General features: G+C 33.9%; 4 protein-coding genes across 7 annotated transcripts; 2 read left to right on the top strand and 2 right to left on the bottom strand.

Annotated features, from left to right (window-relative positions):
* Positions 1 to 1,315: 1,315 nt before the first annotated feature.
* LOC133669861 (increased DNA methylation 2-like) lies at positions 1,316 to 2,616 on the bottom strand. The gene is made up of 2 exons (XM_062090189.1): positions 1,656 to 2,616; positions 1,316 to 1,569 (listed from the first exon to the last, which is right to left on the bottom strand). Exons 1-2 carry the CDS (start codon positions 2,614 to 2,616, stop codon positions 1,316 to 1,318), a joined length of 1,215 nt encoding a protein of 404 aa, XP_061946173.1.
* Positions 2,617 to 4,959: 2,343 nt separating this feature from the next.
* Positions 4,960 to 9,109, top strand: LOC133670249 (alpha-crystallin domain-containing protein 22.3-like). Of its 3 annotated transcripts, none has more exons than XM_062090773.1 (3): positions 4,960 to 5,129; positions 7,695 to 8,110; positions 8,446 to 9,109. In XM_062090773.1, the coding sequence occupies exons 1-3, from the start codon at positions 5,113 to 5,115 to the stop codon at positions 8,676 to 8,678; spliced, it is 666 nt and encodes a 221-aa protein (XP_061946757.1). In that variant the 5' UTR covers positions 4,960 to 5,112; the 3' UTR covers positions 8,679 to 9,109. The 3 variants fall into 3 exon arrangements, with proteins under 3 accessions (XP_061946757.1, XP_061946756.1, XP_061946758.1); XM_062090772.1 differs by having other exon boundaries at positions 4,962 to 5,129; positions 8,443 to 9,109; XM_062090774.1 differs by lacking the exon at positions 4,960 to 5,129 and having other exon boundaries at positions 7,684 to 8,110; positions 8,443 to 9,109.
* Positions 9,110 to 10,660: 1,551 nt separating this feature from the next.
* On the bottom strand, positions 10,661 to 11,866 carry LOC133670248 (uncharacterized). The gene has a single exon (XM_062090771.1). The coding sequence runs from the start codon at positions 11,628 to 11,630 to the stop codon at positions 10,935 to 10,937; it is 696 nt and encodes a 231-aa protein (XP_061946755.1). The 5' UTR covers positions 11,631 to 11,866; the 3' UTR covers positions 10,661 to 10,934.
* On the top strand, positions 11,534 to 14,998 carry LOC133670247 (root phototropism protein 3-like). Of its 2 annotated transcripts, XM_062090768.1 has the most exons (4): positions 11,534 to 12,494; positions 12,633 to 12,702; positions 13,163 to 14,275; positions 14,478 to 14,998. In XM_062090768.1, exons 1-4 carry the CDS (start codon positions 12,370 to 12,372, stop codon positions 14,880 to 14,882), a joined length of 1,713 nt encoding a protein of 570 aa, XP_061946752.1. In that variant the 5' UTR covers positions 11,534 to 12,369; the 3' UTR covers positions 14,883 to 14,998. The 2 variants fall into 2 exon arrangements, with proteins under 2 accessions (XP_061946752.1, XP_061946753.1); XM_062090769.1 differs by lacking the exon at positions 11,534 to 12,494 and having other exon boundaries at positions 12,653 to 12,702; positions 13,131 to 14,275.
* The last annotated feature ends 9,553 nt before the right edge of the window (positions 14,999 to 24,551 follow it).

Below are 24,551 nucleotides of genomic sequence, written 5' to 3'. Positions count from 1 at the left end.
TTTTGTATTTTTAGATCAATTTAAAAGGTATTTGTTAGGTATTTTTAGATGAAATAGATTGAAAGTAGTTAATTTTTTTTAATCTAAAACACCCTATCTCTTTAGTGATTGAAAATAAAAAGATGTGAATTATGAAATACAAAAACAAAAAAGCCAGACATGCAGGTCCAATGGCCTTACAGCTCCCGCACTTGGTCTTTTTATTTTATGGACCAAGTGTGCTAGGCTACATAGGCTCAGCCGCCCAACCTATATTTTTTTAACCCATTATAGATATGTTTTTTTTTATTAAATTTAATTAAAAATAAAATAACTTAAAAATTTATTAAGAATGTCATTTTATTAAATGCTATTTAATTTATATTTAGTTTTTGAATAAGATTATAACTTCTTACTTATTTTTTTGTACAACTTTTTATGATTTGTTTTTTTATATAATTTTCTTTGTTATCTTCTATGTGCAAGGTTTTTCTTATTATTGCATGATTACATAAAAATGATCTCCAAAAAGTTTTGGTGTATTATTCTTATATATTTTTAAATATATTTGCAACATGATCATTAAAATATTTTTTTATTATTAAAATATGATTTTATGGTTTTGATATTTTTTTGTTTTAAAAAATAAACATTCTTTATAAACAAATTGCTATATTAAAAAGAAAAACAATTGCATTAATAGGATGAAGAGGTTTTAATGAAATATGTGCCTTTCATTTTTATTTCAATTTGTTTAGAGTCTTTTGGATATTTATTTTAATGATCTTTGAGTTTTATTAAATAAAGTATATCGCTAAAAAAATTTATTTACATTTATTTTAATTATTTTAATGATAACATGGAATCAAATATCTTAATTATTTGCATTTATTTACCGGCTTCTTGATTTATCTTTGATTTATGTCAACATCTTTTTAAAGTTTATTTGAGCATATAATTTTTTATTTATTTTACTAAACATATACATCAACCTTTTAGTTTACAATAACTTGTTTTATATATCAGACTAGAAAACATGTAGACAATGCTCATATTTTATTTTATTTTTGTTAAAAAATAACTTTTTAATCCAACTCTTTGCCAAACAGTAATTTACTTCCCTTGATCTAAATTTTGAGTTTCATATGCCATGGATACTATATATTATATGGTTGATTCTTGACGTGGCTAATCGATCTGATCATCTTTCGTTTTGCTGGCAATGGCAGAGGATTTCATTTGTCAATTGAACGACCACAACGTGAAAAGGTGGCAACAATGGTGAAAATGTGAAAAACAAAACCCCAAAACTTTCCATTTAATGGCTGTGATGAATTCAGGATTGTGTGGTTTCCCTACTTTTCATTATAAGAGCATCTAAAACCCCATCATCGCCAAAATTGCTCGTAAGCTGGCGAGGATCAACTGGACCAGGCAGTTGAAATGAGATGGAAAACTGGCCTGGTGGGCAAAGATTTCTGGATAGCATTTCAAACTTCTGCGAGAGCTTGTACACAGTTCTCTCGCCTGTTATCGTCACTCCCTTTATCATTACTTTGCCGTCAGCTTCGATTTTGTAGCTGAATTCATCTGCAGTCAGAGAACAATAGGTTAAGAACAAGGTAGAATGGAATTCAGTGAGAACAAGTGCTCAATTTTCTATAAAAGATACTTACTTGGATCTTTTCTCACTCCCGGAAGAGACACCCGGAAATAGTAGGCATCGTCACATTCACCAATGTCGACCAGCCCAACAACTTGTCCTACCTGCCCCATTGCAGCAGTACCAGTCAATGCAACGCCGTTTTTAGTGGCAGCTATCAGATCACTCAACTGTTCTTTATCTGCGCTTGAGGGAAGAAAAAACAATGCAGGACCATCCTCTGCCAATCTTCTATTTGTGGCCTGCCGAGAAGTCGAACTGCCACTACCTTGAACATGGTGATGCCTAGACCGCGGGATTCTATCTGCAGGTTCTGCTCTCTTACGAGAGAAACGAGTACTGGTAGGAGGCAGTTCTATTCCATTTCCAGCCTCATGGACTATCACATCATATAGAGTACCATCTGCATATGAGCGGATTGATGTTGCTGCATCTCTATCTAGAAAAAGGTTCTCAAGACCAGTTAGCCTTTTGAACCTTTCAATGTCCTTCAAATCAATATGAAACGTATCCGGGTTGTTGATGAATATGATACTTGATACAAATTTATCCCCATTTTCCATTACTGAATGAGGATGCAGATGAGCCGGAAACATATCAGTAAATTGTGGGTATCTGTTAGTTCCCGGAGTAAGGAGACTGCCAAGAAAAAATTGTTGCAATGGCAGCAGTTTGACAGCAAGATGTTTTTCTGCCTTCCGAAGGACATGGTAATATATCCTCTCCATTTCTACAGTTCCCATGCAGGAACCAGCAAGTTGATCAAATGTGTACATGGGCAAGCCCTCAGCAGCTCTTCGAAAAAGTGATTTTTGGGGTCCCTCCCCTTTCAGATCAGGTCCAAAATAGTTACCTATGATGAAGTACAGAAGGAAGAGCCGGTCATTGTTGGCAATCACGTTTGAATCGAGGAAGGATTCTGTTCTTTCAGCAGAAAGAGATCTTTTCGCTGCCTGGGAGGGAGTAATGTCCATAGTGCCTGCGATACGATGAATCAGAATCTGCAAGATAAAATCACCATTAATACTCAGGAACTTAACATATAAAGATTCTGATATGTTAGGAAAAAAAATACAGAAATGTAAGCATAAAAAATGTAATTGTTTGACACAGTTCAGTGTGTAAAAAACACATGACACTAAAGATTATTTCAAGATCCTTGCATTTGCATATGTTTGATCAAAAACCCTAAATCCAGATTCTAAATCACCACTATATAATACATAGATTGAAAATACATAAAAAAAACCAGTAGCCCCCATTCGAAAATACGAAAAAAAATCACATGACAAAAACAGTAGTTGATAAGAACACAGACATTGTACATAGGATGTACAAAAACAACATTGAAATTAAGGAGCTAATTACCAGTGTGAGTGAGAGAGAGAGGTTGGGGGATTAAAGGGAGTGGTGAAGTGTCATAAGTTGCAAGTTCATGTCTCTGTTTTATAGTAGTAGAGTAAAAATATTTTATTTTATTTTTGTTTTGTTTATTTATTCTAATTTCAAAAGAATTAAGTACAAAACAGCAATCATTTCCTTAACCAACTGCTATTATATTTTTTTAACCTGATTTTCTTACAGTACTGTTACCTGTTAATTTGACATTAATCATTGTTGGGGAAGAAAATCTAAACAATTCTTCCTTGTTTGGTAACAAAATCTGAGTATTATGGCTCTTTAAGTGGAAATTAATCAAGTTTTGGTAAGAAAATCTAAGTATGATGGCTTAATTATTTGCATTGTTATTCCACTATGGATGATAACTTGGGGGCATAAATAAACACAAAATATTTATGGTTATAGAAAGAAATGTTAATAATTTCTTTAAGGAAAATATATACGATCAGCTTTATATCCTTTATAAATATTTTTTTAAAAATATAAAAAAACATGTTTTGTGCACATATATGACAAGAGACAAACATGTTCTGATTACTTACTAATGTGATATATATATTTGTCTAGATATATACTTCGTACAATGATATTTTTTGTGTGATTTTTATAAAAAAAATAATCAAATTGAATATTTTTTTGAAAAAAACTAAAATCAGTTCAAACTGATCGGTTTCAGTTCATTTTTTTACAAAAACCGGTTCAAACCAGTTTGGCTTGATTTTTTCGGTTTGACTTGGTTTTTTTTGGTTTGGCTCGGTTTTTTTTCCGGTTTAGTTTTTTTGGTTTCAGGCTTATAAAACCAAAACCGAACCGAATCAATTGTTTTTTTTTAAAATTTTAATTGATTTAATAGGTTTTTTTTATAGTTTAGTTTTTTCAGTTATTTTTTTTTGGTTTTCTCGGTTTAATCAGTTTTTTAGTTCTTTTGCTTATTTCTGATGCTTAGTGTCCATCAATCATCACTATTTTCTTTATTTTTTGAAATATTTACACTCTTTTTCGAAAAAAACTAAATGGAGTATCTTATCTCTTATATTAGGCCATTTTTATTATACATAGCACCAATATTCTACTATTAATTATTTTCTTATTATAGATTTTCATTCATTTTCGTTTCTTGTCATCCAAATAATTTGATAAAATCTTTGTTCAATGCCTATATTTCTAATTTCTATCCATTCCACATATAATAATTAAAGTTTAAAAATAATAAAATCACATCGAACTTTAATAAATTATTAAATTGAACCTTTGTTATTTTTATAGGAGCCCTTGGTTGTTTTCTCTTATATTTCTTGGACTCCGTTAGAAGAAATTATTTATACATTTTGACAAACTCTACTAATATTAAAAAAAGGACCTCTTAGTCAAAAGTTATAATAAAATCTTTATTTATTATATCTATATCTATATCTATAATATTTGACTCATTTGTATTTACAATAACTATTTAAAATAAAAGAATTTGAAAAAAATATAATACTAATATAATCATCTTAAATTTTAGTTAAGCATTGAATAAAATCTTTATTCACATCTGTACCATATATTGTGTTATATATAAGATAGTTTTAATTTATTCAAATCTATTTTTGTATAGTATTTTATTTTATCTTTTCATTTTCTCAAATTAATTTAATTTTTTAAATTTTTTTTATTAATATGACAACACATGCATTAAAAATGCTAGTTCCACTAAGAGTTTGAGATTTTTTTTTAATAAAATTTGCATATATTGATGACTTAATAAAAAAAGAAAAATATTTACAAATAAAAATAAAATTTATATTTTGAAAGAAGATATATATATATATATATATATATATATATATATATATATATATATTACTACCACTTTTTAAATGTTTTTTTTTTTTATTTATCAAAAGGACAATCAATATTCCAAGTGGTCTCTCGCTCTTCTAACATTGACCAAAATGACTTTCCTCGACGACTAATCAAGGAGTAATTCCTCCTTATAACCCCCGAAGAAACACGGTCATAAGACAGTACAAAACTTCAAATAATTTCCTCTTTATTACAGAACTACTCTTCTCTGACTGCCATCAATGGCTTCTCCATACAGGTATATGTTTTATTTACTTATACATGTATAAAGTTTCTGATGTTTTTGATAAAGCTTGGATTTTTATGGCTGCATTTCTACTTTGCTGTGTTTTCTGATATGGGTTTGCTTTTATTTGTTGTAAAGATGGATTGTTTAGTTGCATGCAATTACTGATAACAGAATCAGCTAAATAAACAAAGAGAAGGTTTTTTTTTCTTAAATAATTAATGGTTTTGGAATAAGAATTGTGGAGAAAGAAAATTGAACTGATGTTAGAATGTTTATGGTGGTGTATTGGGTGGTGGGTAGTTTTTAAAAATGCTTCAAAGGTTTTATATTTAGATGGGATGATGTTATAGCGAGTGAAATGGTGTGGTTTCTGGGTCTTGAATGTTTGGTGCTGTAGATCTTCTGTTTTTCTTGTATTGTGTCAAGGGTTCTTTTGTTGAAAATGGACCCCGATTTCTTGAAATGGGATTAAATTTTTTTCGCCCAGATGGTACATAAAATTTAAAAATGAATCCCAATTTTCTAGAAATGAGTTTAAAAGTTTTTCGCACCATTTTTTACCCTTTTCATTTATGGTTTCAAAACTTCCTGCCAAATTCTCAAGAAAGAAAAGTACATAACGACAAAATGGCAACATGGCCTGACGGAGAAAGCTTGTTGTTTGGTTCTTGTGTTTACAGGATTCTTCAGCCTTGTCAAATTGACCTTAATGGTTGTAATATTATGTTAGCGGCTTCAATTAGGTTAATTTTAGTCCATGGATCCATTCTCTGGTATCGAGTTGTGATTTGAGAATTATTTTCCTTCCCATCATAACAGACTAGGACACTTGGTAGAAATTAAATGGTATAGAGCATGCATCCGATATCTTTAATTTAGGTTTCAAGGATTATTTTGGTAGCTATTCAAAATTATAGAAAGCAAAGTATGATAATTATTGAAGGTGAGAATCTTTAGTCCATTTGGATGGAGACGAATGCAAAATATCAAAAATAATTTTTCATCAAGGCAGTTAAGGAATAGGATGGAGATTCTTGTTTCTTTTTGATACATTGCAGCAGGCTTTTTTAGGAGCACTTTGCTTGTTGGTATTTGAAAGGGTTAGAGTGCTCATTTATGTCGATTTTTGTTACATTCTAGTTTATGTTCTTCCAGAGAATGACATATTCTCAAATATTTATTGTTATCCTGCTTCTTTCTAGTATTATGCTGTTCTTTTATCCGTGCAAAGAAAAAGACAGTGGTAAGTGAAACCTTTTTCAAAAGAACAAAAAGCTATAAACAATTGAATAAACTTTTGGAGGTGGTTGTAGCATACTGAAGGGAGATAAAGTAAAATAATATATTTGGCAGTACGAATCTAGGATGAGTTGAAGTGGAAATGTATATTATGTAGGATGACAATGGTGATTTTCAGCTCAAAGCTGCACAAGTACAAAATGGTGTTTCTTAGCATACAATTAAGTCCATCAAGTTAATTAAATCCAGAAGTTTAGGACATTATTGTGATGATTCAAGTTTTCTACACTTATTTTCAGATAATTCTATCACCTCAGAGCCTGATAGATACAGTGTAATAGTTTGTATGACAGTTATCATGGAAAGTAGAATGGTTGTTGAAATAAAGGATCAGTGGCTTGAGATTTCATGGTTGTATTTGGGAGACTCAAGGCACCACATGTTGATAGTATTATAACTAGATGTGTTGCTGTCATTTTAACAAGATGGCAGTTCCACCTCACACACTCCCAATTCAATCCAGCGATATTTCATAAAGTTTCCTAATGAAGTGATTTCCAATTGATAATGGAAACTAAATCTCCATTTAAAAATATGGTCTTTTCCATAACAATCACATTGATTCAGCCTTACTATTTAGTGGATGCAGTCTTTTTTCCTCAAAAAGGATTTCCCTAAAACATTTCTCTTGAACAAAATAATCCAACTTGTCTCTAAATTTAATTTCTTATTTTTCCATGTTCCTCTGTGTGTGCATGCTCGAGTGTTCACATAGCTTTTGATTTGCTAGACATGGGTTGCATGTGAACAATGTATATGCATGTGCTTTAAGTTTTATTGAACTTGCGGCCAGCTTCCTCAGAGAGAGAAGCACATTGGCATTCACATAGCTTTTCATTTCTTAGGCAGGGATTGCGTGTGACTTACATTTTGTTGAAAACAAGGGGCCAGCATAGCAGTGAGTCAATACAATTTTTGGGTGTAATACAGAAGAATTAGTTTACAAATGATATGCTTTCGATGTTGCTTACAGTCACAATTTATAGAATCATTGTTTGAGTTCTTGTTGACAGTACGAATATTGGTGGATATTATCCACCAAACAAATAAATTATCCACCAAACAATTTATTTCTATGTTTTTTTAGCTTTTGCTTTTCTGTAATGAGTTGTTCAGATATTTCGTTGGCTGTAGTTATATCTGCATTAGGAACATAACTCTGTACCATTGAGTTTTCTACAACAATTTATTCAACACTAATTCTAGTCACTGATGCACTGCTACATTTTCATGTGGTATTGAAAATTAAATATGCCAAACTTTGATGGACTCTAGGGCTTCTGACATACGAAGAGGGAATAGTGTACCCAAGCCCATAAATCCTCATCAGCAGGTCCTTGAGGTGGCACCTCTCAACAGTGTGCCATATATTGGTCCTCCTGTTCCATTTGGTGATAGGGTTGGATCTTCAACCCCTGGAGTTCAATCTCAAATGCACAGGGTAGAATCTCCAACCCAAGGGGATGTGGATACTAAACCTGCAGAAGCTGGGTCTTCTATGGTATTTTTCCCATCTCAGACAACTCAAAAGGTGTTGGATGATATCATGGATTCTGCCAGAAATGGAATTGGGCTGGCTGGGAGTGCAGCAATGGGAAGTGTGGGACCAATTGTGGGTGCAATGGACATTGGCGAAAGCGATGATGCCTACTTGTTTCGGGTCTCTCTTCCTGGAGTTTCAAGGGATGAAAGTAAGTTTGTTCAAATATGAACATTTATTAGTTACTATATTCATGATTGCTTTACATCCTGACAAACAATACTAGGAGAGATAGCACTCATTTCACTCTATCTCTGTGGCACAAACTAGTGCAAGCTGCTTGAAGTGTTAGAACTGTAAATCTAATTAATAAATTGAAATCTTGATTTAGGGCTATCTAAAATTTAATTAGTTTGGTTGATCTGAACTTGAGGTTCACATGCCATGGATATTAAAAAATTAGATGGTATATTTTCATATGCCTTTTCATATTATTGATGTTGCTGTGGCTAACTGACCTGATCTTTTGTTCCGCAATGGCAGAAGATTTCAGTTGTGACATTGATCCTGATGGCACGGTGTTCATAAAAGGAGTGACCACGACTGGCGAGAGTACAGTTTGCAAGCACTCTCAGATCTTCAGAATGCAAACACGGAATCTATGTCCTCCTGGTCACTTCTCCATCACCTTTCAGCTACCTGGTCCTGTTGATCACCAACAGTTCAAAGGTAATTTTGGCATTGATGGGATGCTCGAGGGGATTGTAACGAAAAGGTGATGTATAGTATCTTGGATTTCTTGTTTCTTCAGATCAGATAAATCCTTTGCCTATTTTACTTACCAAGAAGAAAGGACCTTATGATTTTTGGGTTCCACTACATCCTTAAGCCTCGGATTTTTGTGGATTAGCTTGTTGAGAGAAGACACCATACCCCCACATGCCTTTTGAGAAGAAGTGAATTTCAATAACTATTGACAAATTCGCGCAGCTGTAACCTTGTAATTTTGTTAAAATGGTTTATTGAGTCTGTAACCTTGTAATTTTGTTAAAATGGTTTATTGAGTCGAGAACATGCTAAAATTAGCGAACATTAGAGAATTTCGTTTGTTCCATTTGCTGCATGTTCTTTCACAGAGCCTGGTCGAGATGCGAGATAATGTCTCTCGTGTACATTTTAGTTCTGAAATTAAACCAGCAGTTAAAAGAAATGTTGTCTACTCCAAATCAACTTTGCTGCATGTCTTTATAGCATCGGACATGAAGAATGACCGATATTTTCCATGTCAGCATTTGATTTTTTCTTCTTTTTCCTGACTACACCATATTTTATAAGGCAATTTTCAGAACAAATTTTTAGAAAGAATTCCTTTTTTTTCCCAGGTAAAGATTGTTAATTAAAAGTAGGTGGTTAAGCTTTTTACTTGAAACATGAAAGAAGCCATTTATGAAATGGATGGCTGTTTTTGTCAAGCCAACTTCCATTAGACTAATTGATTGCGTCTGTCAAATCCTGAGTGTCCATCGCATTTTTCAAAGATATTGAAAATTGAAATCATAGCTTAAATTTTCTTATTGCTCTTGCTTAGTATCCTAACAGAGTATGGAAAGGTATGGAATCTATGTTTCCATTTCAGATATTCATTCCCGAGCATTTATTTACAAGGTCTCAACCAAACACCTGTTCCCGCTTACATGTATTTATCCTGTGTCCTGACAATACTAGCCAAGGTTTTTGTACTCAACTCTCATCAGCCGGGATATGTTGGCTCTATGCCAAGGTTTTTGTACTCAACTCTCATCAGCCGGGGTATGTTGGCTCTATGTGTTAGTATGAAGCTCCAAGAAGTGACTTCCTCGGGAGTCACTATCATCTCCTTCAATCTTTTCAAAATTCATAGTGCTTTCTCAGCATATCCATTCATAGCCTAGCCAACTACAGGGACAGTCCCTGCCATCTCATTTGTCTGCTACCCTGAAATATGCCCAGTACCTTTTGCAATTGGCGTCCACTTCCACCCTCTCCATAGCAATATCATTGACAATGGGTCTTTTAGTACACAAGCTGCATTGCTGCAATGCCAGAGCCTCTAAAAGCTATTACTACAGTATAATATACAGCTTTCAGTGTGAAACCCAGAAATCTGCATATCAAAGAGAGATCCAGTGATCTGCATTGATTGGATGCCATGCGACCAAGTCATTTGAATTCTGTTAGTTGCTACTGAGAGAATCACATTGCAATCACAACTCAAGGATAAGCTTCATACCCAATTGCACAAGCATAACAAAGAACATATTTTTGTTTGCCCTAGTCTGTACTTCTAGAATCTAGCATCAAGCTAAAGTTATAGGCTCTCCATTCCAATCGTATATAGTATAATTAACCACCGTTACAGCCCACTAGCCTGTTCAACATTAAACAAATATGGCAATCAAGTTAGTCCAAGTGACCATATTCCAGTTTTGAAATACCATCAAACACTTCCATCCTAGCCTGATTCCATCCACAAACCACAAACTCTAAAAGCATATAGCTATCTTAAACCAAACATTCATTGTGCAACCATGGACACATTTCGTATAGTCACAACTACTAACCATGAAACATGATCATAACTGGGAATGCACAATGCCAAGAGCATTGCCTGGCTTCCGTGAAACAAATCTTTGTTGCAGAAAGAGAGTTTATTGATGATCTTTCAATATTATAATTTCATTAAAATGACTCCACACACACAAGCTCAACATATAGGGGGCCCTTAAGAATCATACTGAACTTGTATATCATAAGAGGAAATATCAACAGACATTCAAGCAGCACTACCACAAAATGAAATCGAAACTTGCAACAATACTGTATTGTAACTCAATCAAATCTCAGTGGAGAAAATGTAAACAGCTGCAAAACTTTCCTATAGTTTCATGACTAGCCACATTAAGGTCTTCTTGTACTTGGAACACATGCAATACAAATGTGAAATGAAAAATCAGTCTAACTAAATCAAAGAATAAATCTTTCCTTTGTAGCTTCTGTTACCAAATTCTCCTACCATGTCTTCTCTTTCCCTTCATAAGCACCAAAACTGGTGAACGAACCCTACATCTCTCAACCCATTTTCGCATCTCTCCTTTCTTCAATCCCAAACCCAACAGAACACCAAAAAAGCAAAGCCCCAAGATCCAATCTTTAATCCCTCTCTTAAACCCTTTAACCAAAACAGCCCCTAATAAACTCAACACCAAAACCCCAGAAACCACATCAATCTTTAACTCCCCTCCAAACAAAAACAAAATCAATCCCAATCCAGAAACCACCAAAAAGCCTAAAAACCCTGAATTCATCTTCCCTTTTCTTCCCCACCCATCAAATCTTCCGCCCCCTAAACCCTTCCAAAATCCTAAATTCCCTCCACCAGCAGCAACAGCAGCAGCAAATTCTTCAATAACCAAACCCAATGGCTCTGGCAAAGTGTTGAGATTAGATGCCATAAAGGTCACAATTTTGATTAATTTTTGGTACCCAGATCCTCTTTTATTCTTTCTTGCACAAATGATTGGTTTTTGGACATGGGTCCTGTGTGAAAGTAAAAGGGGAGAGTAAAAAATGTGAGCTTTAAATGCAAAATTTGTACTTTTCGGGCCAGTGAAGGTAATTTCACCGAATGGATTTAAGAGAAGGGATGATTTTGAAAGAAGAGGTTGAGGTTTGGAGTGAATAGTTCTTGGCATTTTACTGTATTTTTTTGTGAGATGCAAGAACCAAGAAGAAGAAGAAGAGGTGACCGTTGGAAAAGAGGGGTTTATTTTGAATTTTGGTAGTAGAGGAAATGCTTCATTTTTAATTTCCCAAATGAAAAATTGTAAGATAGTTTGATAGATTTTGAAAGATGTGGACCATTTATGTTTGGTTGATTGGGAATATTTGCCAAAGCCTTAAAGTCTTTGTGGAATTTTCCCCTTTTTCTTTTTTGAGAGTGACTTTGTGAAAATGATTTGCTTACACAATAATATATGCCAATGCTCAAATCTAGTTTTTTTTTTAAAATAAAAACAAATGAATATTATTTTAATACAAATTTTAATAAAAAAAAACATAGCATGGTTAAATTGCATTCAAGTATTGTAGAGAAAAAAAACCACTGAATTATTAGAGTTGCTCTTATTTTGATTTGAATTGGAGTCGATTATGGTATATAGTCTTATGGTGACAACTCTAACAGAGAAAGGGGGAATTTATGTCTCTACGCTAGTGGCTGAGAATTTAGAACAGCAATCATCCTGGTTTAAGTTTCTATCTTTCCACTGGCCACACCTATGCTTGTAGTGACAGGAGATAGCAAAAGGCACCTAACTCTATTAATGGCTTAACTACTTCCTACAAATTATTTCGTGTAGTTGCAGAAACCTGAAGTGGATCTATAAGTTGGATTAGCACAGCTTTCTTTCCTTTTGACAAAGCAACGCTAACATGGGAAGCAGAAGTTTTGATGGTGGAAAAGCTACTGTATCTGGTAGCAAGCATAACAAGTGTGTTATTCTTCCAGCTAATGAGAGCGTGGTTGCTGAAGCTCTGGAAAAAAGAAACCAGAACTGGTACTCTCTCCTTTTCCTGCTGTGCAAACATTTAAATATACATGTTCTTCTGCAAATTGGCACTGCAAATCCAATTATTCCCCTTTAATCTGCTAAAATCTTCTTCTGCAACTATAACTGATGTTTTTTTGTCTGCAGGACGGTTCACGACAGAGTTGCAAATGATTTGATCATACAAGTTGGAGATTCCAGCTTTCAGTTGCACAAGGTACATTGAACATGCTTTAATCAATTAGACCTAGTGAATCTTTCCACTCTTTATGAAGTATGAAATCGAATCACACTAGTCTTGTGGGAAATGAAATCTATATGAACATCTGCATTATCATCGTAGACAAATTTGTGTTTAATTATTTGTTGAGCTGCTGGAGGTTTTATCCTGAGGTTGGACCATATTCCTCTCTGTAATATTATGGAAACAAGCTTATGGATTAATGTTACAGCCAGACAAGACAAAATCTTATAGTTGTTAGATATTATAGAATCCATACATAGGTATGGTTGAAAAGAAGATCTTGGTAACAAAAATTGGAACCAGGGAGCAGTTCTAGAAAACTCTTTCTATCCTTCTCTCAGCAATGAAATGATGCTTTGGATTATCTCTCTCTCCTTTTCTTTTGACAAATCTTTGTTCAGATTTGAACTTCCAGTCATTTCTGTGTGCTCAGCTTGCCATGGTCTCAAAAAGTGAATACTTGAATAGATTAGTATTCCAGAGAAGAAGCAATGGAGCAAAAGATACCCTCCCCAAGATTCAAATAGACAATTTTCCAGGTGGATCTGAAATCTTTGAGTTAGTAGTGAAGTTCTGCTATGGATGTAAGGTTGATCTTACAGCATCCAACATTGCTCCAGTACACTGTGCTGCACATTTCTTGGAAATGAGTGATGATCTTGAACAAGGAAATCTGATTTCGAAGACAGAGGCTTTTCTAAGTTTCGTATTGTTTTCAGCATGGAAAGACATATTTCGAATTTTGAAAAGCTGTGAATCAATCTCTTTGTGGGCGATGAAGTTACAAATCCTGCAACGATGCTCTGATGCCATTGCTTGGAAGGCCTGCATAGACCCCAACTTATTTACTCTCAGCGAAGACGATGCAATTAGCTTGAATGTTCTGGAAAATGATGCGGAAAACTTGAAACATAAAGGCGTAGCAGAGAATTGGTGGTTTGAAGATGTTTCATGCCTTCGAATAGATCATTTTGTTGAGGTCATTAAATCCATCAAGAGGAAAGGAGTGAGGTCGGAACTTGTTGGATCATGCGTAGCTTATTGGACAGCAAAATGGATTTCTGGACCAGACAATCTGCCAAAACATCTAACCCACCATCTACTGAGAGTTACAACAGAAAGTTTGGTTAGGATACTTCCTGAGGAGGAAAATTCAGTTTCTGCCAATTTTCTGCTTCACTTTCTCAAGTTGGGAATAATGACGAGAATTAACAGTGAACTGTTGAATGAGGTAGAAAAAAGAATAGCTCTCAAATTGGAAAACTGTCGGGTTTCTGATCTTTTGATCAAGAATTATGGCAATGATGATACTGTTTATGATGTGGGAACTGTTTCCAGGGTGGTGGAAGCTTATGCTTCTTCTATGTTGAAGAATCCAACTCCAAAACTACTTGTTGTCGGAAAGTTGGTAGATGGGTATCTCGCACAAGTTTCACGGGATGCCAAGCTTTCAGTTGAACAATTCCGGTCACTTGCAGAAGCATTGCCGAACGATGCTCGATACTGCCATGACAACCTCTATACCGCCATAGATGCATACCTAAAGGTATGTAAGAGGTTGCTCTTAAGCCTTTACTGTTTAGATACATCACATTTTTAATCAGTTCAGCAAGGATGACACTTTTCGGTGCATATTGATGTTCATCTTAAATAAACTTTGAATCTAGTTTTTTGTCTCTTCACTAATCCTGTTTCATCTCACTAAACAAAGCCACCTTGTTTGCATGTTTCCTTTGCCAATGATGCAGGCACATCCTAGACTCACAGAAGAAGAAAGAATAAGTGTGTGCACAGCCATGGCCTACCATAAACTATCACAAGAAGGTCTTAAGCACGCAACGAGGAATGACAGGCTGCCTGTAAATATTACAACAAGGCTTATCCTTCTGGAACAAGTAAATATGGCAAGATCATTGACATCTGTTGGATCCAATTACCAAAGAACAAAGACACAGGCCATCATCAGGGTAAATAGATGTGTGGAGAATGAATGGATGACATCCCGGAATGAGATAAAGATGATGAGAAAAGAGGTTGAGAACATGAAGATGCAACTAAGTGAATTGCAAATATGCAAAATGCAGATCCAGAGAAGAGCCAAGGGATGCCTGATATCAAAGAGAATTTTCGGTTCTGAGCATTCTGTAGCATAGAATTAATATCCCAAGATATTGCAAATTTCTTACATGTTTCCGAACCTGAACTACCATATAATCTATGGAGAATCAATATGACAATATTGATGCCATTTTCTTCTCTTGACATAAAATTTCGCAGCATAGAAGTCGTAGTAATAGCTTAGCAAAGGAAATCTTTGGCAATTATATGGTGAGATATATAGTTTTAAACTCGAACTAGAATCGAGGGTAAGATTTGAATCAATCAGGATTTATTCTCAATTTTATTTTTGTTAAGAAAATCAAAATGATATTTTCTTCATCAAAATATATTTTATAAAAAGAATCAATGGATTAAGAGTTGGATTTTAACCGAATCAGCTAGTCAACTCAAATTTTTAACTTAGTCAACAATTTTTTTTTTCAAACAAAACCAATTATAACCCTAGGTTGGCCAAGTAATGGGTACACATAGTTTTATATATATATATATAAAGTTAAGTTTGGTGAGGTGTCAAGCTCCCATTTAACAATATTCATAATATATTTATTATTCATTAAATAAGATAATTATCCAAAAAAAAAAACCTGACCTATTTAAATAGGGTCAAAATCCATTGAATTCAAATTAAATAACCATCCCTAATATGCTCCTTCATTAAGTTAAAAATTCCATACCAGGACATATTATGAATTTCAGAACTAAAATGGAAAATATGGCAAGTCCAGTCCACCCACTCAGCCTCATTAGAAAAGCATTTACTCTTCACACTATAAAATATCAGCATTGGAAAATGTGAGACGGCAGCAAGAAACATGTTTTACTGAAGGGGATCAAGAAACAAAATGAATAGCCTTGACAGAGATCGATGGGAATTGAAGTACAAAGGACAGCAAAAAAGCATAAAAAAGACAGAGTTAGATTGAAAATAATTAAGTGTGAGTTAGATTGAAAATATTTCGTTCATGGTTAGAACAAAAAGAACTCTAATTTGTAATTTTATTGCTAAAATAATAGTCTACGTATTTTGCTACAATTCAAGTTGAGAATCCCTATTTTTATGAGTCCGAGTCTACCTAGAAAAGAACAAAAATATCCCAATCAATAATTATAGAATTATTTTAAGAATTATTAAACTAAAAGAAAAAATAAAATTATAGATTTCAATATTTGATTTCTTAAACTAAATAGAAAAAAAATACTTTAATGTAAAATATTTTCCTAAACTAAATAGAAAATAATAATAATAACTAAGTAAAATAATATTTCCCTAAGAAATCATCTTGCATTAGTCTCCCTAGGTTAGAGAGCATATGTTCTCGAGTTCAAATTGCTCTTATCCTGATCTCGTAGATGTCGAATAAAAAATTTTCAATCCTTTATGTGTTTAGTTTTTTTATTAAAAATATCATATCTGTCAACAATATATTCAGCTTCCCTAACAATGAAACTAATCTTAGAGTTAGGAGAAAATTTAGAAATTTACTTCACAACTTTTATCTAAAAGACAAGAATATCAACTTTAATCCCCATCAATTCTAAAATTCTTTTTAAGCATATGTTTGGCACATCATTCGCAATGTGCTTCATAAAAAATAACCTTTGGAATTACTAATTTGATTTCCTTCTCATGAAAATCACAAACCAAGAATTTTGCATCTAAATCTTCTTCTTAAGCATCATTTTCATCATCCTCTTGTAATTTTTATGGTTGATTCCAATCCATAAAGAAATTAGAATAATAAAAACTTCTAATTTCAACATCATATTCATCTTGATTAAGAAACCACTTTCTCTTCTCATGCCTTTGATATGGTTTCTCAAAACTATACATGGATACATGATCACTCTTCTCATGATCCCCCGAGCTCCTCACCTCTGCCAATTGAAGAGTTAATTTTGCAGCATGTCTCTACATGTTTTCTAACACTAGTTCCTGAATATCTTTTTTAAATTTTGCAATCTGTCTCTGCATGTCTTTTATCACCAACTCTTGAATATTTTTTATGCAGGCGGAAGCTAAAGACAACAACAAACAAAGAAAGAACACAAAAATTTTAATGAGCGAAAGGGACTGTAGATGAGAATCCCAAGTTCACAGATTTTATTTTTTCTGAATGAATGATCCTCCAGGAGGTTTACAAAGCCTTAAATAGGTTAGAAAGCCCACATCAACTAGAAAACAAAATAAAAATCCAAAATTATAAAGAAAAGAAGCATGAAATCTCAAAAATAACAAGTAAAATCACAAAAAATACCAAAACCGGGGCCCCGGGACGAGATTTCAAAATCTAAAGATTCTATGGTCGGAGTAGTAATTTTATTGCTACACCAAGGAAAATAGCCTTTGGAAACTCTTGTAAAAATTTGATCGCAATCCAATAATCGGATCAAAAGTTATGACCCTTTTGAGTTATTATTTTGGTCTGGTGCAACCAAACCTCCTCTTGGGCCTATACCTATCTCACTGGTCCATAAATATATCGATTAAGCCATCTATATAATCTGTTTAGAGAAGATCCTTATCTGGTTGTGGCAGACCCACACTTGACTACTCAGAATCATTCTTTATCGCAAGCCCAACTACATAAGTTTCTCTCTTGAGGGAAACCTCCTCATCCTATTTGCCTAAACACATTCTTCTCTACAACCACTTTCAACCATGGTTATTTTAGCATATAGAATTAACCACTAAGAATCGCGGAGCTCTGATACTAGTTAACACAGATATAAGCATAAAAAACAATAAATAAGCATAAAAATAGCAAACAAGCATAGAAAAAAAAGAGTTTGGTTGAAAATAGGATTAGAACACAAAGAACTCTAATTTGTAGTTTATTGCTGAAATGAAAGTATATGTATTATGCTAAAATACAAGCTAAAAATCTTTATTTATACTACTCATAGGTATACCTTAAAAAGGAAAAGACTCCCAATCAATAATCATAAAGTTATTTTAGGGATTTTTAAACTAAAAATAAAATAAAATAATTATCAATCTCAATATTTGATTTCTTAAACTAAATATGAAAAAAAATAAAAACAGTTTTTATTAAAAAAATTTCCTAAACTAAATAGGAAATAATAACAACTAACAAATATATTCTCTCCCTGAAAATCCTTCTACATTAGTAATTTTGTCTTCATTGTTCTTGGACTTAATGACTCTTTCTTCGTGTCTATTTCGTGATATTGATATATTGGATATCTGAATAAGTTACTATCACCAATGTAAATTGAAGCAGGTGGAAGCATAAAAACAACAAAAACAATCAGATTTTTCATTCTGGAAATTAACTCATTATTCATTGGCTTAGGAGGAGTTAATATCATATTTTAATAACTAATATGAGTTCATAAATATGCAAATCTACTATGAGGATTAAAGTTTTCCAATTCTTGCGGTTTATATATGTTTGAGAAGGCTAAACCATAGTAATTAGATTCTTTTACCGTGGACTGTACTCTTTGCTTGTTATGGTTTCTTCGTGATTGGTTGCTGACATAGGAGCTTACTACAGCTTGCAGCCTTCAAATGGATTTTTTTCAACCTTATCACCAACTCTTTTTTTTTTTTTTTTTGGATTCGAGAAAACCACATTCTCTGGAAAGTATATTTTGTGGGTCCAAGTGAGTGAGTAAAATCCCGACTGTTCCAGGCTCTTATAAAAGGTGCACGTCCTAACTCGAACTCGAGACCTGCTGTGCAGATCTCCAACCCTTTACCATCACACTACGCCCCTTGAGAACCTTATCACCAACTCATTACAGCTTGTTTCGGAGCTGGTAACAACTAAGTTCTTTTGGCGAAGTCATATCTATGGCTGCATTAATACAAATGAAACTTGTATATGGTAACTACAGAGAGAAAAAGAAGAGTATGAATTGTAATAATAGAGGATAAATGAAAGGTTTTGTGTCAAATACAAAGCAAAGTTTTAAGTTTTTGCTCTTTCACACATCTCCATGTTTTCTTCACTCTTCAAGATGAAGATTACATTGGATGAACAAGATATCATCGAACAAGGTAGCCTTAGCATGAAAGGCAAAGGAGTATGCAGCAGTGGTTCTGAAACCAGTAACCCTTGGCCATATAGAATAAAGCTTACAACGGACAGTATGAGATGGGACAGCCTTAAGATTTCACCATCAAGGGAATTCAACAATCATGTTTTGGAGAACATGTCCGAGGCTAATCGTGACGCTTTGGATATGTGGAAGCCTATTGAAGTATCAATCTATGATGTTGATACTCAAGAAACTTACAAGGTAAGTTTGGCAAAGAAGGAGGCCTTTTGGTTTGAACCATTTCCTGATGTGGGGCAGAGAAAGGAGAAGTCTGCTTCTTCTAATGGAACAATGGAGCACTATATATATGAATTTGAACGAAGGAGAAAATATTTCTTTTATTCTCTTCAGCCTTTAAGACACATCATCAAGAAGAGGGGTCTCAGATATGATCAAGAGATTGGTTTCCGCTGCTCTGGTAACGCAACTGTTGACACAATTGACTTCTCAGTAATATATACACCATGGTTAGAATTGCACAGCTTAAGGTTTTAAGAGGCAAGTCAAACAAAATGTTTATTATAATGATTCCTATTTTACATACTGATCTTTGATATATCCAAAACATAACAGTATTTGGCATAATTTTCGTGCAGATCGATGCAGGAAAAGCGACAAACCATTTTGAAGAATGCACGTACGTAAAGGGAGCTGTAGCACGATGTTCTGCTGAGAAAGGAAAATTGGGGGGATGAGTAGACCTTATGATATCTGTTTATCTTTCTTACCCTGCTCAGATGAGAATGATCCGAGTCGATGAACTTGTTAATTACACATAAAGCATCATTTTCAGCAGTACAATGAATTCAATCTAGTTTCTGAGACTAAATTTCTTGCTGCAGCTTTTCAGTCAATCGCTAATGTGTTCTGCTTCTTCTGAGGATAATGTTGATCCATTACACAATCTTAAGAAATGCCTATTTTTCTAGATATTATCCAGCAAAATTTACTCAAAATCAACAGAAGGGTAGCAAAATACAATGTTGGCAGATATGTGTTTAAGGGTATAAACTGAGAAAGAACAGGTTTTGCTGGAAGAATAAAATGAATACCCTCACAGAGAAGCAACTTCTCATTTCTTGAAAATCTCCATTTTCATTTTTTTTCTTTCTCAAATCTAATAGCCCATTGAAGTATTTTTTACAAGAAAACATGTTATTGGAAATGATTCACTGCATTTTATTTTTCATTGCCTTGTAAGGAATTTCTGTCAGTAATTATGGCAATGCATTTTAAGGAAACAGCTCCATGTTCTAATTCATGTACGTGTATGGATTGATTTCATATATGCTAAGCACAACGAGATAAATGAACATGAAAGATAGAAAATTGATTGTGTAGAATCTGATTAAGGAAATGTATGATGGATACCTCTCTAACTAGTATGATGCAGCATATAGCGGAAAGAAAAAGAACTTGTTAATATCTTCAACGAAATAACATATAAACTGTTAAAATTGTAGCTAAACTAACCTTCTAAGACCTAATTAAGAACAAAAAAATCCAAAAAAAAAAAATAAAAAAATAAAAAAACATTCTAAAACAACATCTTCTTAATCTAATTTAGACATGACAACAGCCTCGACTGGCACTAGCTTGTTGATTCAACAGGGGGTAGGGCCTGTAGAATGTGCTGATCAAATTTCAACCCGATTCAATATTTAAATATAAAATTTTGCATATGTTCATCGGAAAGCTTGTTTGACTCGTAAGAATTTCTTCTTAGAATTGGACTTATCAATATGCATCCCTTGTCATAGCATGTCCATTTGAGTATACAAAAACAAAAAAAATGGTAGAATTAATTAAGCTCTCTGTAACATCAACAGTTTCTGGTTTCACTTCCAATCCGATGAACAAAACCGAAGCGTATAATTGTAGAAAGAGAAGTAATGACGTAGCTAATGATGTAGCTCAAATTGTAAAAACAACAAGTTCTGAACATTAAGGTGGGGATATGATATTATTACATGATGAAATTTAATCTAAACAGATAATAATATAAATGACCTAACAAATACTTTTATGAATTGATGAGATAAACCTAGACCTAATAAAAGATTTGGAATGACTAGGTTTGATTAGCATCTTTAACTGGAGATCCAATTATTGATTTGACTTAAATTTTTTTATGTGATTCTACAAGTAATTTTCCATTCATTCAGACCATGGGATCTTTTAGAATTGTGTTTCAGCCCTAGTGCTTTTGGTTGGGCCAATTTTGCTAGTTTTCCTAATTGTCTTCGGAAATATTGTTTATTTTCAAATTTGTGCTAATTTCCTTTATGACTTTGTTTAGTTTCCTAGTCTAGGTTGTTTTTCTAGCCTATAAAAGTTGCTGTAAACCTCTTTAGATGGCAGTTTTGGTCATATTACTGTTTGAGAAATAAAATAAGGTTTTATGCTATCTCATTATGTTTTTGCCTGCATTAGAAGCACTGGTGACGACAAAGAAAATAACAATCTTCTGCATATCCTTGATCTCTGCAGATTTGTTTTGGTTCTCTTGTATGCTGGGTGTTTTTAACACATTCTATTGCCTATATAACCTATGTTTTGATTTTGATACGTGTCTGCTGATCAAATACTAAATATTCTTTCCTTTTTTCATGCAAAAAGGTTACCAACATATAGTTGTGGTTCTGTTTCGGTATTTTTTTTTTTTAATAAGAACATGTAGATGTGGTTAATTCCTTTTTATTCTATAATGTTCAAGGAATCCTGACCATCAAAGACTGAAGAATCATAACTATGACCAATTTTCATTTTTTGCCTAATACATTTATGGACAAAATAATCAAGAAATCCAAAAAATAAGAAGAAAAAATCACAAAAACTCCTAAATTTAGGGGGTCTTGATGAGATTTTCAATATCTAAAGATTTGACAGTACGTATAGTAATGTAATGGATACTATAGAGTAAGCAACCTCTAGAAAATCCTATAAAAATTTAAATGCGATCTAACGGTCGGATCAAAAGTTATAATTATTTTGAACTGTTATTCTGGTCTGCCACGATCAAATATCTTCTTGGATTTTAACCTGTCCTACTAGTCCATCAATATATTTATTAGACCATCCACATAATCTGTCTGGAACAAATTCTTATATAATTGTGGCAGACCTCACATAAGTGCTGAAAACCACTTGTTATTAGACACCCAACTACATCATCTATGCAACACTTTCCTATGAAATTTAACATTTCGAGATTTTTGTTAGTCAATAATTGTATAGAATTATTGTTACATGGAGCAAAACAAGAAGAGTTCAATGCTCTAGCATCTATTGCGGCGAGGCCTTTTCTAACACCAAAAACAGATCGATTCGTGGATGAGTTGGAATTGTTTCTTGGTTCAGTTTTGAACATCGAAGCTTATGATGAAGTCTACATGCAACGACTGGGTTAGAGTGCAGCCCTGTAGTTCCGTACTTGTATATCTTTGATGCTGACTCTGATGAGAGTGAATGAAAAATTCTTTCTATAAATTACTCTATTTTTTTGGGAACTTCTGAAATGAATCTGTATCATCAATGTCTGTTTACTTCCCTTTTCAAATAGGGTCGTAGAAACCACATGATGCAGGAGATTACGGGAAATCTAAGCTTTCAAATGCAGATTTGTTGTAATTCATGAACTGTGTAATGTTTAGCAGACATATAAAATTAGACTAGATAAACAAGTCCAGAAAGATATCCGGATGCGCCAAACAATTTTTTATTAAAAACAAGTATAACTTTTGATCCGAGCTGGTTCGTGTTCAATTTTTGTTTTCCTAGTTTTTCTTTTCAATCCTAATTTATCTAATTAAGCTACGATCACCACTAAAATGAAACTTTCCAAATAAATTCCAATTCCCGCTTTGTGTTTATAACAAAAAATCAAATGAAAACAAGAATAGAAAAGGAACAGCCTCATGTTCCTGTGTTTATGCCTGTTTACGTTTCCTTGGTTCTCGCAGTTAATTAAACATTTGCTTGAAACTAAACTGTCTTTCATTGATAGCATCTAATGCTATGCATGTTAACAATTAATACTCTAGGGGATCAACTCATGCGTATTTTAAGATCAGAACCCATTGTGTTAAGCAGCAAGCAGTTAAAATTTTGTAACTAGTGAAACAATTTTTTGTCGTTTAAGCATTCCAAAAACATCCCGGTTATTATTTTGAACTAGAAATTGCAGGAGGAAATGAAGTACACAGACCCTCTAGCCATCTGAAGCTGGAAAGCTTATAAAAGCTGTCCAAGACAAAGTAGTAAAAAGTTTCAACGCAGACTTCAATCAAGTAAAACCATGCACGTCGCCAGTACGGATTTATGCACAGAACTGCTACGATTACCAACACCACAATTATGTAAGATATTCCAAAGCTTATGTAGAAAATGTTCGTGTCTATGGGATCATCATCTTCTCTTTCCCCATTTGAATCATCTGGCATCGGTGTGGATGGTTCTGATTCAATTTCGCCGCAATTGCTTCGTAAAGGACGTCCAAAAAGAAAAGGATTCCCCTCGCAACTGCTTTCATCAAAGGTCCCAAATTGATCTTTCAACTCTGGAGTCTTACCTGAAAAATTATTGAATGCCACACAGAAAACTTTCAGAGTATACAGAGCGGAAAGTTGTGGGGGGATTCCGCCATTCAAGTTGCTGTGACAAAGATCCAAGCTCTCAATTTGCTTCAAGTTTGAGAGCGTCGCCGTAATGGATCCCGTGAGATTGTTGTGTGAAAGGTTGAGTGCATGTATCTCTCCTAAGCTTCCAAACTCTGATGGGATTTCACCAGTGAATCTATTAATGCAAGAGAGATCAATATATAGCAGACATGAAATTAAGGATATAACCCTTGTACTTGTAGTTGTTTATTTTCGTTGTAAACTCTACAACTTCTTCTACACTGAGGGTTGGATACGTTGTTGCACTTCCAGGATAAAAATCTCTTCCTCCTATGTCTGCTTTCGGTATGTCTGCCAAAGAATACTCCCCACTGCTAACATTTAAAGAAGGGATACCGATGGATTTCTCAACAGCAGACATAAAACTTAACTTGCTCGAACAAGAGGGTAGAGGACCAGAAAATTTTTTGTGGGAAAGGTCTAATATGCTTAATTGTTTTAACAAGCATAACTGAACAGGAAAACAAGCGTTAAAAAGATCGGCTCTTAGAAGGATGACACTCAACATCGAAAGGCTGCTGATCCAATTTGGAATGGGGCCAGTTAGCCTGTTATTTCTGAGATCCAATGTGACTAATGAACAACTGTTAGAAAAAGCAATTGTCAGTGGACCAGTCAAGAGATTTTTGGATAGATGGACATGGGGATATACGTGGTGGATTGAAGCAAAATGGTATAGAGCCAGCCGCGCCAGATTGTTCTCAGAAAGATGAAAATATTCAAGCTCATCAAGCTTGCAGAACTCTTCTAGAATTGGACCCTAAAAATGATTTTTAGACAAATCAATTGCCCGTAGATCTGTTGCATTGCCTATCCACATCGGAAGCATGCCTGACAAATAGTTGTTACTGATATCCAACACGTAGAGTATTTCCCAACAATCTTTGTCCCTTCATGACTATCATATCACCTTTACACATTTTCAGTGCTCCATCTTCAGACTTAAAATTGAACCCA

The sequence above is a fragment of the Populus nigra genome, chromosome 12, assembly GCF_951802175.1.
Source record: "Populus nigra chromosome 12, ddPopNigr1.1, whole genome shotgun sequence".
Taxonomy (NCBI): Eukaryota; Viridiplantae; Streptophyta; class Magnoliopsida; order Malpighiales; family Salicaceae; genus Populus; species Populus nigra.
This window is presented reverse-complemented; position numbering and strand designations above follow the sequence as displayed.

Excerpts from the sequence above, each read along its gene's own strand:
- LOC133669861 (XM_062090189.1), bottom strand. The coding sequence starts at position 2,616 with ATGGACATTACTCCCTCCCAGGCAGCGAAAAGATCTCTTTCTGCTGAA. Across the intron at positions 1,570-1,655 it reads GGGAGTGAGAAAAGATCCAA|ATGAATTCAGCTACAAAATC; the intron begins GTAAGTATCTTT and ends CTCTGACTGCAG.
- LOC133670249 (XM_062090772.1), top strand. Across the intron at positions 8,111-8,442 it reads TGGAGTTTCAAGGGATGAAA|AAGATTTCAGTTGTGACATT; the intron begins GTAAGTTTGTTC and ends CCGCAATGGCAG.
- LOC133670248 (XM_062090771.1), bottom strand. The coding sequence starts at position 11,630 with ATGCCAAGAACTATTCACTCCAAACCTCAACCTCTTCTTTCAAAATCA.
- LOC133670247 (XM_062090768.1), top strand. The coding sequence starts at position 12,370 with ATGGGAAGCAGAAGTTTTGATGGTGGAAAAGCTACTGTATCTGGTAGC. Across the intron at positions 12,703-13,162 it reads CCAGCTTTCAGTTGCACAAG|CTTGCCATGGTCTCAAAAAG; the intron begins GTACATTGAACA and ends CTGTGTGCTCAG. Across the intron at positions 14,276-14,477 it reads CCATAGATGCATACCTAAAG|GCACATCCTAGACTCACAGA; the intron begins GTATGTAAGAGG and ends CCAATGATGCAG.